The sequence below is a fragment of the Gymnoscopelus microlampas genome, assembly GCF_963454915.1.
Source record: "Gymnoscopelus microlampas genome assembly, chromosome: 4".
Classification (NCBI taxonomy): Eukaryota; Metazoa; Chordata; class Actinopteri; order Myctophiformes; family Myctophidae; genus Gymnoscopelus; species Gymnoscopelus microlampas.
The window spans coordinates 49,002,333-49,019,393 of record NC_139941.1 but is presented as its reverse complement, the minus strand read 5'-3'; the positions used below and the strand labels follow the sequence as shown (position 1 = coordinate 49,019,393).

Genomic DNA, 17,061 nt, shown 5'->3' with positions numbered 1-17,061 from the left:
AGAGGAGAGTTGTCCTGCAAAAGCTTATCTCGTAGTTGTCCGAGTCACGTTTTCCCCAGTGGTGGTGTTGATGGAAATGGCTAGCAGGTGTAGCGCTGATATAGTGTTGTAGTGTAGAGATATATAGCAAGCGACTAGCGAGGCTAAAACGAATGTATCACAGCCGTCGCAGCGCGCTGATAAGTACCGCTTATTGGAGCTGTCATGTGCTATAACCCATTTTATCCGGGAATGCATTTGTGTCATTTTTTTGATTTTTGGCTATTACCATTATTTTATACTTTTGGCTATTTAAAAATAGCCAATATACAAGCTCATAGCGCGGCACCGAGTGCCGCGCTATGAGCTTGTAGCTCTGCTATTTTTGAAAAATCGTGAAAATGTGTTGCAAATCTATGAACGTATGTATTTTTAAAGCGAACATTTTTAACTCAAATCTTTGCTTCTGAGGGGGTCCATTTATTTTATACTTTGGCTATTCAAAAATAGCAGATATACAAGCTCATAGCGTGGCACTATGAGCTTGTAGATCTGCTATTTTTGAAAAATAGTTTTTTTTTTTGCGAATCTATGAATATACTGTATTTCTTATTTTTTAAGCGATTTTTTTTACTCAAATCTTTGATTCTGAGGGTGGGGGGGTTTCTAGGATTTAGAAGACATTTGTAAATGCCATCCCGGATTGAATGGGTTAAGGGAAGGATGCTGCATATATATATATACGCTATCTGTCTCTATACGAGGGATTGGAACATAGCCGGGAGGCTGGGTTACAATCGTCCAGGGATGGATGTGCCTGGCTGGGCTTCTCCTGGACCCCCTCACTATAACCATGAACATAACTGTGTTGTTGTTGGTGTGTATTTATGTGTGTTTCACTGTATGGATTACCTTTTTGATTAACTGTATGGATTACGTTTTTGATTAAACAAATAATCTAGAAGCACGTTGTTTTGACAGTTTTTTTTATGTTTATTTTTAGGGATGTCCGATATTGTCGGCTTACCGATATTATTGGCCGATATTACCATAAAAATGGAATATCGGAATATCGGATATCGACAAAAAAGTAAATATGGAACATCCCTAGTTTTCTTTTTAAATATATCAACGAATCATCTCTCATAACTCTTGACTATTGATTTATTTACAATTGACTAAATCTATTACTCTAATTAATCACTTAAGAGCAGCAACCACATATTTATCAAAATATTATACTTAGTCATACAACAGTGTCACAAATTATACCCCACATTTGTGTATACCCTCTTTCTCCCACTCCCCTATTTCTGACTTGGACTTCCATTTATGCCACGGAATCAATTATTTTATAAAAATGTAGCATTTATTTTATAATTTATTGATTCAATTAACTGTCGCACCCCTATTTCAGTGTAATATTAAATGTTTTTTTCCCATGCTTGCTGTCTGCTTGAGATTAACTATACAGGCCTTTTCTGTTCTGTTTTAATACCTTGTTTTGTTTTTAATCTCACTGTTTGTGAAGCACTTTGTTAGATCTCTCTGTGAGAAGTACTATATATAAATATAATTTACTTACTTACAGAGAATGTTTGCTTTTTTTGTGCTTGTTGTGTCAGGTAAGAGTGACCCGTTCTGTGTGGTGCAGCTGAGCAACGATCGGCTACAGACACACACCGTCTACAAGAACCTTAACCCCGACTGGAACAAGGTCTTCGTCTTGTGAGTGGCTTGCTACACACACACACACACACACACACACAAAGACATAGGCACACACACACACACACACACACACACACACACACACACACACACACACACACACACACACACACACACACACTGACTGATATATACTATATGTATATTTATTGATTATTTCATTGATTATTTTTATTCTTTTATGCACAGTCATTTCAGTGTTTAATCAATCATTTGTAATGTACAATATACAGTAGAATCAGAATTATGTAATACAAAACAGACCAATTTAAGAAATGAATTGTTTTAAAAGCAAGTACTTTATCAACTCACTAGTTATTTGGTTGCAAAGACATATCGCTTCCCCGTGAATACATACTACGGTACAGTCTTCTTTCTAATCACCACCTCCTTTCAAAACATCAGATCAGCCTGTCTCCGAACAGACAGCCTAGTTATCAGAGCTGTAATGTCCTTCTCTCTCTCTCTCTTTTTCTTTTCACACATACACAGTTGTAGTATAATATCAGGGCAATCCTATTTTGAACCACACAAGCATGGTGAGATATCTATTACATGAAATAACATGCGGACACATTGGATTTGTTTTTCTTTTAGATTATTTTTACATTGCGTAAACGGCAACGCACAGCCTTTGTGCGAGTTATGACAACCACTACCACCACCACACTGCATAGTTTCAGTGATGTTATGCCGTTGCTACTGTAAAACAAAAAATATATAATTTTAATAAATGTTTTTTTTTGTGTCATTATCATTACAGCAACGTGAAGGACATCCACTCTGTGCTGGAGGTGACCGTTTATGATGAGGATAGAGACAGGAGTGCAGACTTCCTGGGGAAAGTAGCCATACCTTTACTTAACGTGAGTATCAAATGATACATGACTGTGTTATTTTTAACGTACAGTATTTTTATTTTTATTTCTCTGCCACCTCCCCCCCTCCCCCTTGAGACAGAGTACAGTGGAATGGGAAAGAAGAGCAAAAACACACAAGGTGGTGTATATATATGTATATATATGTATATATATATATATATATATATATATATATATATATAGGATAAAAAAAGACCAGGCTATGTTTTTTTCCCGCAGCTTGGCATCATCTCGATGAGTTGTTATTATTTCAACCAAAAGAAAGAAAGAGATGATGACGCTGGGAAATAAAAGACGAGAAAAGAAGAAGAGAAAGGGAGGGGGAAAAAAACAGAAAGGCAAACAGCTGAAGGGAGGCGAGAGAGAGAGAGAGGAAAAGAGAGGAGATTGATAGGAGGTGGAGAGAGAGAGAGAAAATACGCGAGGGGGGTGAGAGACGATATGAAATGATGGAGATGGAGAAAAATGAATTAAATAAAATAACAAAGGAGTTTCTGTTGCTGATATTACTATATAAATGTGTGTGTGTGTGTGTGTGTGTGTGTGTGTGTGTGTGTGTGTGTGTGTGTGTGTGTGTGTGTGTGTGTGTGTGTGTGTGTGTTTTATATACAGTATATATAGAGATATTTTTTAAAAACCTTTTCCGTAAATTATTTCCCTACTTCTGATACGACGCGCTTGTAGATCTGCTACTTTTGCTATTTTTTATTGAAATCCTGAAAAGTAACGGTTTTGGACATTCAAAACGGTTTCAGGATTCAAATTCCAAAATATCAAAAGTATCAGATCTACAAGTTCAAAACGCGCCGCTTTGCGCCGCGTTTCGAGCTTGTGTGTCTGTTACTTTTGATATTGTGTGACGCTGTAGTGTGATCAAGTAGGGCGTTAAAAAGTTAAAATATGAAGATAAGAGGTTACTGCTCGACAGGAACTTATATGTACAGTATATATATATATATATGTGGAGACCACAGAGAGAACATTGTTCCTATAACATCTCGGCGCTGTGGCGCTGTGCTCCGGCTGTGATTCCCCAGGATGGTTAACCCTTAAAGACCGGGAATGCATCTCTGTCATTTTTACACTTCTTTGGCTATTCAAAAAAAAATAGCAGATCTATGCAAGCTTGTATACAGTATGTGCTATTTTTATGGAAAAATCGTGAAAATGTGTACAAATCTTTGAATGTAAATATACATTTTTAACTAAAATCTTTGCTTATGGGGGTCCCTGGGTGGTCCTTGTTTGAGAACCACTGATTATAGCAACATAAGTTTTTCAAAAAACTGTTGAGATTTAGTAGACAATTGTAGAATCCCCAGATGCAAAGATTTGAGTTAAAAACGTTCGCTTTAAAAATAAAGCGAACATATATTCAAAGATTTGCACACATTTTCACATTGTTTTTCTAAAAAAGGCAGATCTACAAGCTCATATCGCGGCACTCGGTGCCGCGATATGAGCTTGTAGATCTGCTATTTTTTAATAGCCAAAAATAAATAAAGATGACACACAGATAGATGTGTTCCCGGTCGGTCTGAACGGGTTAATTTCTGTCTGACAGAGCCGGTACGCTACAGCCCTGGGTAATGAACAGGTACTTGTCAGAGTTGCCACAGTTGTTTTGGCGCTCGCTGTCAGCGCCAAGCAGCTCGGGGTTCAAAGGTGACCCGGGGAGAGGAGAGCTCCGTTCTGCCGGGTATATACTGCCGCCAGACAGACGCCTGTCATCATGTACCCCCCCCCCCTCTCTCTCTCTCTCTCTCTCTCTCTCTCTCTCTCTCTCTCTCTCTCTCTCTCTCTCTCTCTCTCTCTCTCTCTCTCTCTCTCTCTCTCTCTCTCTCTCTCTCTCTCTCTCTCTCTCTCTCTCTTTCTCTCTTTCTCTCTTTCTCTCTCTCTCTCTCTCTCTCTTTCTCTCTCCACACAGATCCAAAATGGAGAACGCAAATTCTACGCCTTGAAAAGCAAGGAGCTGACAGGGCCAACAAAAGGGGTCATCGTTCTCGAAATAGACGTGATTTTTAATGCTGTAAGTATTTCTGTTTCTTTTTTTTTATGTACCCCCCGCCCCCCCCCAGCTCCTCCTCCCTCACTCTCTCTCTCTCTCTCTCTCTACACTCTTCTCCCCCTTGTGCCTCTTGTTGTCTTTATTCTGTTTCTCTAGCCTGCCCCCCCCCCCTCCTCCCCTTCCATCCCTCAATCGCCTCCATCTCGTCCCTCGTCCCCCCCCCCCCCCCAGTCCCCCACCCTCCCTCCCGTCCTCGTTTTGCCTTTAATTATCAAAGACTTCCTCTCAGCATCCTTTGTTTTCGCCCATTCGCTGTCATTGTTTGCATCCTATGGCGGCCATTTTACATGCTCCTCCCTCTCTCTCTCTGTCTCTCTCTCTGTCTCTCTGTGTCTCTCTCTCTCTCTCTCTCTCTCTCGCGCTCTCTCGCTCTCTCGCTCTCTCTCTGTGTCTCTCTGTCTCTCTCTCTCTCTCTCTGTCGCCTCTGACATGTAATGCCTGTGTACTGTACTGTACTGTACTGTACTGTACAGTACATGTATTAATACAGACACAAAGCAAACGCCCAGTCATACATTTGTCCAGCGATGGAAGGTAACTAAGTACATTTACTCAAGTACTGTACCTAAGTACAATGTTGAGGTATTTTAATTTACTGGAGTATTTCCAATTGTCAATACTTTTACTTCTAATCCACTACATCTCAGAGGCAAATATTGTACTTTTACTCCACTACAATTATTTGAAAACTTCATTTGCTTGTTACTTTGCAGATAAATTATTACATTATAAAGCCACTAGCTATTTTATACCTAGGCTATTAATTTGAAAATAGCCGATCTACAAGCTCACAACGCGTCGCATCATGGCGCGTTGTGAGCTTGTAGATCTGCTATTTTCAAACATTTTAGTATTTTACTTTTCGTACTTTTGTATTTTTATTCAAGTAACATTTTGACCACAGGCCTTTTACTTGTAACAGAGTATTTTTTTTTTGGGTATTCTACTTTTACTTTACTACTGACTGCACAGTACCTGCATTAATACAGACACAAAGCAAACATACATTTGTCAAACTAATCCTTAATAATAAATGTTGTTGTCAGAGGAGGAGGAGGAGGGGGTTAAGTCTTTAATTATGCCACGTTCTGTTTCAACAACCTTAATTAATTAGTAATAATGATGATAATAATTCATACCGTTAGCAATTTGCTGTTTGAAACGAAGTGTGTTTTGTTTTGTTTTGTTTTTCCTCTGCAGGTGAAGGCCGGGCTGAGAACGTTAGACCCTCTGGAGCAGAAATACATAGAGGATGAACCCAGAGTGTCAAAACAGGTACCCTACCATCAAATATTCATTTAGTTCTTATTCATTTAGTCTTTTGAATACAATTCCATTTAGTTTTAGTCATATTTCAGTCATCTGAAATGTTAGAATCTTTAGCCTAGTTTTTGTTGACTCAATATTTTTAGTTTGTTTAGTCGGCTATACCAGTGGTTTTCAACCTTTTTCATGCCAAGGACCCCTAAATTGATATACATTTGGCCGCGGACCCCCATCTGAAAATGTTCTGTTCCAGGGACCCCCAGAAGCAAAGATTTGAGTTAAAAATGTATGTAATGTATTGAAAAAATATTCAAAGATTTGCACACATTTTCAAGATTTAACAAAAATAGCAGATCTACAAGCTCATAGCGCGGCACTCGGTGCCGCGCTATGAGCTTGTATATCTGCTATTTTTGAATGGCCAAAACTAAGTGGTTAAAATGATGCTGACGCTATGTTAACTCATTTAGCTGGGGACCCCCTGGAACTCCCTCAAGGACCACTGGTGGTCCCCGGACCACTGGTTGAAAACCACTGAGCTAAAATGTATTTCGTCTGGCCGTGAGGGCGTTGTAATGCCCCGATTTATACTAAATAGCAGATCTATAAGTTCACAACGCTCACACTTTTCTTAGTTCTACTGGATCTCTTCCCCAGTAGTCCTGCCCTCACATTTTAGTCTAGTTTTTATTTGTTGACGAAATTATATTTAGTTTTTGTCATCATAGCTTAGTTTTCATTTAGTTTTCGTCAGTGAAAAAAGGTAGTCGACCAACATGTTTCCTCATAGTTATAGTAACACTGGTACCATCCTCCGCACCAGACACCCATCTATCTCAGTGGGCCGAAGCCCACTGGTGGTCCCCGCGGGGCTTTTGCAAGTGGGCCCCCAAATAATTGCCAAACACTAAGATTTGTTATGCTATCGTTGCTGTCCAGCATTTCAAATCGAGCCAATTCAAGCCAATCAAATCGCTAATCACAATTATTTGTTTGACAGTTAATCGTCAACTTAAATTTTGTAATCGTGACAGCCTTATACCACCGCCCAACCCCACCTCTCTCTCTCTCTCTCTCTCTCTCTCTCTCTCTCTCTCCATGTGTCCCCTCTCTCTCTCGTCCTCTCTGAACACTCTTAGCAGTGAATAGAAATGTCAAGTTGTCAGCTGTGGGGTGCATAAGTAGATTGGCCGTCCTCGCGGTGGGCCCTCTGCGTCACACTGGTGCTCCTCATTGTCAGTGTGGTCCTCTCAGTGTGGCCCCCACAAAGACATGAATGGATGGATAAATGGATGGATGGATGAGAGACCGGCCTGGATCTCACATGTCATATGCAGTGGTGGAAAACGTACTCAAATATTTTTACTAAAGTAAAAGTATCAATAATATGTAAAAATAATCTGTTACAAGTAAAAGTCCGGAATTCAAATATGTACTTGAGTAAAAGTACAAAAGTTTTGAAATGGATAAAATGTATACAAATCTTTTGAAAATAGCAGATCTACAAGCTCACATTACAATTTGAATTACTCAAATAAAGTAAAAAATTACCTCAAAATTGTACTTAACACATCGGGTGCCGATCACGGTCTGGACCGTGTTTTCACATAGTAGCGCTCTGGTGCCGATCACGGTCCGAACCGTGTTTGGTGTCTTTTTTTTTTTTTTTTTTTTTTCCCATACGGGAGGGGCTGGAGCAGCTTTGGGATCACCCACGGTGAATCTGACAAGGATGGGCCAGATGCATCATCGTGTCAAAAAACATGGCGCACATCCGCTTCCGCTCTATTTCCTTCTCTAAAACCCCTATAACTCCGAAACTTTTTACGCTGGGGAAAACGACTCATTTTGTGTGCACGATCGCTCCGCCATTGTTACTCGCGTGAACGATGTTATCGTTCCAGGCGTTAGCCAGGACCATCGGCTAAAATGGAGACATGCTTTTTTTTCTCATGGAATGCACGTCGTGGAGTCTACAGTTTAAACAGCGCTGCGCAGCTCAGCGGTGAGATTTCGGCACCGAACGTAATCTGTTATTATAAAATGCTGGCACCCGATGTGTTATGTATGGTACTTGAGTTCAATCCCTACAGCTCCTCCTGGCTTCATGTTGAAGCTAAACCTGCTTCCCATGCTCAGGTTGGTGTCATCATGTCATGCATGGTGTCCTTCCGCTATCGGTGTGTGAATGGGTGAACGTACAGTATAACGCACGTGGTGAAGGACTTTTTATACATCTATCGAACATTTAGAACTTTACGGAATAGAACGGAAGAACATAGCACAGCATAGGAGAGAACAGTGGAAGATGTACTGGGCCTGTGTTCAAAATGTTACTTGAGCAACAAAAGTACAAAAGTACTGCCAAGTATTAGCACAGAACAGCATAGAACAGAATGCAGTCGCACAAACCCCATCGCCTCACTCTTCCATGTCTCCCTCTATTTTTCTGTTTTTTTTTCTTCTCTGTCTCTCTCTCTCTCGCTCTCGCACTCTCGCTCTCTCCAGCTCCCCTCACCCTGTCTTTTGATTCCTCTCTCTCTCTCTCTCTCTCTCTTTTGATTTCTCTCTCTCTTCCCCTCTCTCTGTCCACTCTGCCCCCCCCCCCCCCACCATTCTAGCCTTCCGTTTCACCTCTGACTCTCAAAGATGACCCGTGTCAGAGTCTTGCAATGATGATGTCACTTGGATGCTTTGGGGGGGGGATTGCCCCGTGAGTGCTCTATTGTGTGGGAGGAGCTCCCCTGCTGTCACTCACTGCCGAACACACACACACACGCACACACGCACACGCGCACACACACACACACACACACACACACACACACACACACAATTCAATTCAATTCAATTCAAAGGGCTTTATTGGCATGAGAAAACATACGTTTACATTGCCAAAGCAAAAAGCACAATACAACAATACAGCAATACAATCAAAACAAAAAATGTACATTTGAAAGTCAGAATCTTCAATAGATCAATTTCTATGTACCAAGATCACTGGGTGCAGGTATAGTGCAGGAATATACACAATGATTAGTCTTTAGGGTGGTTGTGTTCCGTTCGATATCCTTCTCCTATCACAACAACTCACGAATCTTGCTGCTGTGTTTGCACATTGTTGTACTTCGCCCAGCAGATATGGGAGTTTTTTGTCGTTGGTCATGTTTTCAAAGTCTCTGTGTGTGGTTGTAATCTGTGGGAAGTATGTGTCTCTGATGTCTTGGTACAATGGACAGACGGTTAGGAAGTGTAGCTCGGTTTCCACTTCCTTTTGTGTGCAGTGGGTGCATAGTCTGTCTTCTCTCGGGATACAGGTCTGCCTGTGACGACCTTTCTCGATCGCAAGACTGTGCTCACTGAGTCTGTATCTAGTTAAGATTTTTCTTTGTTTTGGGTCGGTCACGGTGCTCAGGTATTCTGCCACTGCGTATTCTCTGTTTAGGGCCAGATAGCATTCTAGTTTACTCTGCTTTTGTGTTGCTTCTTTCCAATGTGTCAGGTAGTTTTCCTTTTGCTGTTTTATAATTTTGTTTGGTCCGATGGGTTTTCTATCTCGTGGCTCTGTTTGTGTTTGTGCCCGGAGTTCCATGGCCAGCTGGCTGAGGGGGCATCTCTCTAGAGTTTCGCTGTGTGTGAGTGCTTTGTTATGGAGTGCATTTAGGTCGCTTTCTTTTAGGTGGTTGTAGAACTTAAGTGCTCTCTTTTTTATTTTGATTATGAGTGGGTATCGTCCTAGTTCTGCCCTGCATGCATTATTTGGTGTTTTTCGCTGGGTACGGAGAATGGATTTGCAGAATTCTGTGTGTAGGGTCTCGGTTTGGTGTTTATCCCATTTTTCAAGGTCATGGTTTGCTAATGGTCCCCAGATCTCACAACCATAGAGGGAAATTGGTTCTATCACAGAGTCCAGTATTTTAAGCCAGGTTTTAATTGGGATGTCTATTTTGATGTTTCTTTTGATAGCATAGAATGCCCTTCTTGCCTTGTCTCTCAGGTCCTTTACAGCTTGGTTGTAGTTCCCTGTGCTGCTGATGTTTAGGCCAAGGTAGGTATAGTTTTTTGTTTGTTCTAGTGGGATCGTATTTAGGAAAAATTGATGGTTTTGGCGGCTGGATCTTTTTTGAAATATCATGATTTTAGTCTTAGTTAGGTTCACTGTCAGGGCCCATGTCTGCGAGAATTTGTGTAGGAGATCAAGTTGCTGCTGTAGTCCTTCCTTGGTTGGAGACAGCAGCAGCAGGTCATCTGCGAAAAGTAAGCATTTGATTTCTGTGTTTGCCAAGGGGATGCCTGGAGCTGTAGACTGTTCTAACGTTTTTGCTAACTCGTTGATATATATGTTGAAGAGTGTTGGACTCAGGCTGCATCCCTGTCTAACTCCTCGGCTTTGGGGGAAAAAGTCTGTGTGCTTTTCGCCTATTTTAACTGCGCATTTGTTGTTTGTGTACATTGATTTTATGATGTCATAGGTTTTCCCCCCTATGCCACTTTCCAATAGTTTGTACATCAGACCCTCATGCCAAATTGAATCGAATGCTTTTTTGAAGTCGACAAAGCAGGAGAATAATTTGCTTTTGTTTTTGTTTATTTGGTTGTCAATTAGGGTGTTTAGAGTGTAAATGTGGTCTGTTGTGCGATATTTTGGTAGAAAGCCAATTTGTGATTTGCTCAGGACATTGCTTTCTGTGAGGAAGTTTAGGATTCTGTGGTTGAGGATCATGCAGAGGATCTTTCCGAGGTTGCTGTTTACACAGATCCCACGGTAGTTATTTGGGTCGTATTTGTCTCCACTTTTGTGGAGTGGCGTTATCAGCCCTTGATTCCATGTGCTAGGGAAGATCCCAGAGCTGAGCACTATATTTAGGAGTTTTAGTATGGCCATTTGGAATTTGAGGTCGGTGAATTTTATCATTTCATTTAGAATACCGTCTGCCCCACAGGCCTTCTTGGTTTTAAGTGTTTTTATTTTGTCTTGTAGTTCTTTTAGGTTGATTTGGGAATCTAGTGGATTCTGGTAGTCTTTTACGGCTGACTCTAGGTTTTGTAGTTTATCTTTTATTTGTTTTTGTTCTTTGTTCTTCTCGATTGGGCCAAAGAGGCTAGAAAAATGATTCACCCATATATCTCCATTTTGGATGGGTAGTTCGTCCTGTTTTAGCTTATTAAGTCTGTTCCAGTTTTCCCAGAAGCTGTTTGTCTGTATGGAATCTTCGATATCTTGCAGTTGGTTTCTAACATGTTGATTTCTTTTTTCTCTTACTGTATTTTTGTATTGTTTCAGTGTTTCCCCATATTGGAGACGTATGTTGTGGTTGTCTGGGTCTCTGTGTTTTTGGTTTGATAGTTTCCTTAATTTTTTCCTGAGATTATTGCAGTCATTATCGTACCATTTGTCATTCTCAACGTTTTTTCTGGCTTTCCTGTTTGATACTTTTAAGTTTGCTAGTGAGGCTGTTAGTTCAAATATATGATTGAGGCCTTCTACTGCCCTGTTTACACTTTCACTGTTTTCTTCAAAGGTTTTTTCTAGGAAATGATCCAGTTGTGATACACACACACACAGACACAGACACAGACACACCACACGCACAAGCCACTTGCCCCTGTTATTCTAATTATGACACTAAAGTTTTGGTGTTTTTAGGAGTCACTCTAGGAGGCCCTCTGCTCTGTGTGCAACATTTCCCACTGAATATGAAACATTAATATCACAGCGGTAATGATGATAATAAGTCACACCAAAGAGAGAGAGAGAGAACACAGTGTGCCTGTCAACTGTGTGTGTGTGTGTGTGTGTGTGTGTGTGTGTGTGAGCCTGGCAGGGTGCACAGGGCCAGTTTATTCCTTATAGCCAACATGCATTTAGGGACGCGGGAAACGTGTGACTCACATCACAGTCCTCGGGGGGATGTTTGTCCCCACCAGGACACCGTACAGTCATTATTCAGTTCAGAGCTAAGGCTGCAGCTTAATTATGCATAAAGGCAGGAGGAATTCTCATCCTCTCATCTTATGTAAAAAAGCATCTGTGTGACCCTCCCCTAAACACTCTCAAACTCCCAAGCGTGCGCGTGAGAATACGCGCTATACGCACGCACGCACGCACGTGCGCATGCACGCACGGATGAATGCATGCGCACGCGCGCCCACACATGTTTGTATTGCTATACTCGTGACGATATAAACATTTAGGGCAGCGATTTTATGAAAATAAAGGTAAAAAAAAATAAGAAACAATAATCAATAGTTGAGAATTGCAAACAGCGTGGAAGTAAAGGTTCTTACACAGGAGTGTGTACTTTGATTATAATTTGTGTCATGAGTAGGCCTATCCGCACAGAACAGGAACATTACACAGCGATAAAGCAACGTTTTTTTCCCGAAATTAGGTAGATTTTTCGTATTGTTTATTGCTCACGCATCCCAGTGTGTGCAGTATAAGTACATTAACTGGTGAAATGATACTTGGACGTCCATGGTGGGCGGTGTGGCACATCATCACTGTCTGTATGTAAAGCAGAGAAACTATTACAACTGGAGGAGGGAGCTGCAGGCTTTCATCCATGCAGGCCCGGAGTTAACTTTACAGCGTTTGTCCTCTTTGGATAACTTTATGTGGGCGCGGATCAGCACACACACACAGGCCACACCATCGCTTATAAAGTAAGACAAGCTGACTCACACTGTTTCTCTAAGACGCTCTCTCTCTCTCTCTCTCTCTCTCTCTCTCTCTCTCTCTCTCTCTCTCTCTCTCTCTCTCTCTCTCTCCAGCGATAAAGTTAAGTACAATCATAAGAGTCTCCCATAACACCGCCCCTGATTTTTCCTCCTCTCCCCTGAGGGCTCTCCAGGCATTTGGCCAGGGATGAGACAGATTTGGCTATAACCGCTGTCTGCGAGCCCGGGTTGTCAAGCAGACGGGGGGGATTTCGTACAGCGTGCGAAGCGAAAACGAAACGAACGCCCAAACATCCAACCAGGTCACCACCGCGAGGAGAGGAGAGGAGAGGAGAGGAGAGGAGGGAGAGCGTCCCAGCGGACGGTGTCTCCGTACACACATCGCTCCTCGAGAAGAGGAAGAAGAATAATTCTGGGACAGTGTTCTCCTCCTCCTGTGGTTTTCTGTGTGTGTAGGGGTGCACCCGCACGTGCACAATTAACATGCGCGTGTGCGACACGCGTGCGTTCGTAATGTCAGCAACTCTTTTTCAGCAACACCCTGCTTCACACAGACACACACACATTAAAACCTGGGAACAGAAGTGTTATTCTGTTGGCCACTGAGCAGGTTAGGAGCAGTTGGGAGTTCATTGCCTTGCTCAAGGGCACTTCAGCGGTGTTGGAAGGGTGGGGGGGGGTGTAAGTGGTGGCCATTCACTTCCCCACGTAGATTTTTTTCTGCCGTTCGAGGGAATCGAACCGTGAACCGTTTGGTTACAAACTCGCTCCTCTAAACTTTTCTTAAAGGAGTAGTTCACCCAAAAAATGACTTATTTTCTATTAATTGCACACCCCATGAAGGCTTGAATTCACGGATAGTTTTTAGTTTTTGTTGCATTCCTAAGCCAATAATTTGATTACCGGCGTAAAGATGCTAATGTATCCGGTAGGAGACACAAAGTAGACTGTTTGTGTGTCCTACTGGAAATACACACCCAGTCATCAAATTATTGCTGCAGGAATGCGACAAAAACAAATCCATGAATTCAAGGCTTCATGGGATGTGCAATTGATAGAAAATAAGTCATTTTTTGGGTGAACTACGCCTTTAAAGATTATTGAATTGATTACTTTTTCGATTCATTGAATAATTGAAAAGCGTGTAAAAGAATAAATCAATGAATTTCTTTAAAAAAAAATCATTATAACACTTACAATAGTGCAAGTGCTCGGCTGGTGCAGTGGTAGAGTGAAAGTTTGCTAATATTTCTTTATTTCATTTAACAGAGTATAAAATAGGGCATTCATCTATGAAAAAAACATTAAAAGATGAAATATGGAGACACGCTATTTTAGCCCGACAGCGATATTCTCTATTAATCTGCTTTATAACCTCAGAAATGTTCTTCCACTTGGTGCTCCAGAACTTCATAACTCTTTCTTTACCGCTGTCCTTCAAATCATCCGCCGTACTGTTGCAGTACTGTGGTTCTCAACATGGGGTCTGTCTGGGGACACCCAGGGGTCCTTTAGGAGGTTCCAGGGGGTCCCCAGCTAAATGAGAAACAGTTTAACAACGTACACCCTATTTTATGCTTTCATAAATGTTCAAAACATTTACAAAAATAGTCGATGTTCAAGGTCACAATGTGTTGCATCGTGGCACGTTGGGACCGTATTTTTTGGTATTTTGGAAAATGTTCACCTATAATGAAGTGAGCGAATGTATAACTATTCAGATCATATGTTTCACTGTCTCCACCTGCAGCAAAGACATGTTGTAGAATTCTGTACTAAATCTAATCTAACAATACACATCCTATGGGCAAATATCGCTGGGATTGGTATATTTAAGATAGTCAAAGAGACATTGCCCTCAGTCAGTGCCCTCGATACCCTCATGTCATTGGCACTCATTGGTTCTCAAAAGTGTGGTCCTTGGGGTACCAGGGGGTCCCCAGAAAAATGTGTCCCCAGCACAATATATTTTCAGATGGGGGTCGAGGGGGTCCACGGGCAAATACATATCCTTTTGGGGGTCCTTGAGATGAAAAAGTTTGAGCACCACTTGAGCGACATACAGTAAGGATTTCAGAAAACTGTTTTAGAAGACATTTATAGAATCGGCCTCAGGTCTTGGATTCTCAGATAAAGCGTTCAATCAATCAATCATTCAAAACGGTGCCATGCTGTTTCTGCTTCCTAACTGTCCGTTTGTGTTTGTCTCCCTGCTCCTCCTCCTCCTCCTCCTCCTCCTCCTCCTCCCAGCTGCTGCAGCAGAACTTCAACCGTGTCCGGAGGTGCGTCATGTTCCTGATCAACGCAGGATGCTACATCAACAGCTGCTTCGAATGGGAATCCACACAGAGGAGCATTTGTGCTTTTGTGGTACTTTCATTTAAATATAATTATACTATAAAAAGTTAATAGCATAGATTGTTTAACCCTTTAAGACCCCCAGAAAAGCAAAGATTTGAGTTATAAATGTTCGCTTTAAAAATATATATATTGAAAGATTTGCACAGGTTTTCACGATTTTTCGAAAATAGCAGATCTACAAGCTAAGTCTACAAGGAAGTCAGTCAAAGTTTCTGTGTCTTGATTTCCCATGCCTTCGCTACAGCTTTACCTGACACCTTTTTTTTAAATTGTGCCGATGATGCAACTCCACCCTTTTTGTACTTTAGTTTACTTGCAATGTTTTCCCGACCACGGTCCGCTTAAACAGTGGTTCTCAAACTTTTTCATGTCAAGGACCCCTAAATTGACACTTCTTAGCTTGCGGACCCCCATTTGAAAAGATTTGCCAAGGACCCCCATAAGAGAAGATTTTTTACGGCTCTTTTCAAGGACCCCCAGTTTGACATGCATTAGGCTACGGACGGACCCCCATTTAATGGCATTTATATCTCTGGGATCCCAATTTATATTATAAAATCAATGTTAATTTATTAACTCTGAGAGTGTGCAAATGGAACCTTTAGGGTTTGTTAGGGTCCATTTGTTAGGGTTCGTTAGGATCCATACAGACCCATAAGGGTCCATTTGGTTCCTAACTATCTATCATTTAGCTGGGGACCCCCTGGAACTCCCTCAAGGACCCCTGAGGGTCCCCGGACCCCACTTCCACGTTGAGAACCACTGTGCTAAAAAATAACTTTCAGCGTATAATCCTCTTCGTTCAGAGTGACGCAAGTCTGTTCATTATACTTTGAGCCCATACTTTAAGTGTATTAATAGCTGCATACATTATAGTGTAAATATATTCATATATTTGTGCCTGTAGTAGTCTATGTTCCAGACAACATCTGCCTGTGGCTGTAAAGCTGTAGCTGCAGTTTTCAGGTCAGTGTCTGCTCATGAAGCAGCTCATTGCAGACTCTCTAGTCCAGTGGTTCTCAAACTTTTCCATGTCAAGGACCCCCTAAATGATATGTATTTGGCCGCGGACCCCCATCTGATAATAATGTTCTGCCAGGGAGGGACTCCCCTACAAGATTTAGTATGAAAATCTTGGGAAGATTGTGTGTCTTGTGACGATCGGGTCCAATGTTTAGGTCAGTGACCGCATGGAGCAGAAGAATGGTTCAGAAGCTGTGTTCACGTTCACTCTTCCATCGGAAATAATAATAGACTCCAACCTGCTTCCGCTCTCATAAAAAGTTCACGCATATATGGGAAGTAAACCGGAGATGGCATGTCTTTCTTCTTTTTTTTTGCCACACTCCCTCTTCCCTTTTCTCTCTCTCTCTCTCTCTCTTCTCTCTCTCTCTCTCTCTCTCTCTCTCTCTCTCTCTCTCTCTCTCTCTCGCTCTCTCTCTCCCCCCCCCCCCCCCCCCTGTCAACTGTGTCACTTATTAAAAGGTGAGGTGTAATTGGACAGCAGGTTCTCAGTGAAAGGACATGTCTCTGTGTGTGTGTGTGTGTGTGTGTGTGTGTGTGTGTGTGTGTGTGTGTGTGAGTCTCTCTCTCTCTCAGTGAGTCCCAAGACCTTTAATCCTGTCTGTGTGTAGTCCTGTCCTGACTTAAGTAGCTAGGTGCAGGAGAGGATCCCCCTCCCTCCACACCCCCAACCCAGACCTTTACTATGGGGCGCTAAGTGTCTGCACGTCAGACATTAGCAGCCGTTGGCTGTCTGACACGGCTTTCATTTTTTTCTACATCTCTCTGTGTGTGTGTGTGTGTATTACTATACTTGTGAGGAACCATTTTCCTGGTCCTCCTCACAAGAAAAAAATATTGTTTCATGGTTAAAATAAAAAAATCTTTAGAGATACGTTTACAATTAGAAAAAGGTTTTATACTAAAACATTCATACTTCATCGTGTGCCAGTGTCCTGCACCAAATAACTGCCGATCTATAAGCACATAACTCGTCACAATGTGAGCTTGTAGATCTGCTATTTTTAGGCTTACGGTAAAAAAATTGCACATTTTTTCCCCCTGAAATTGCTGTCGTAAATGTTGATGTCC

General features: G+C 41.7%; 1 protein-coding gene across 1 annotated transcript in view; it reads left to right on the top strand.

Moving 5' to 3' along the window:
• Positions 1–17,061, top strand: part of mctp1a (multiple C2 domains, transmembrane 1a) — a 289,927-nt gene that overhangs the window by 190,028 nt on the left and 82,838 nt on the right. Inside the window, exons 10-14 of the mRNA XM_084054050.1 lie at positions 1,605–1,707; positions 2,474–2,576; positions 4,519–4,620; positions 5,860–5,934; positions 14,857–14,976. Coding sequence (XP_083910176.1) covers positions 1,605–1,707; positions 2,474–2,576; positions 4,519–4,620; positions 5,860–5,934; positions 14,857–14,976 — 503 coding nt within the window. The remainder of the gene's footprint in view (positions 1–1,604; positions 1,708–2,473; positions 2,577–4,518; positions 4,621–5,859; positions 5,935–14,856; positions 14,977–17,061) is intronic.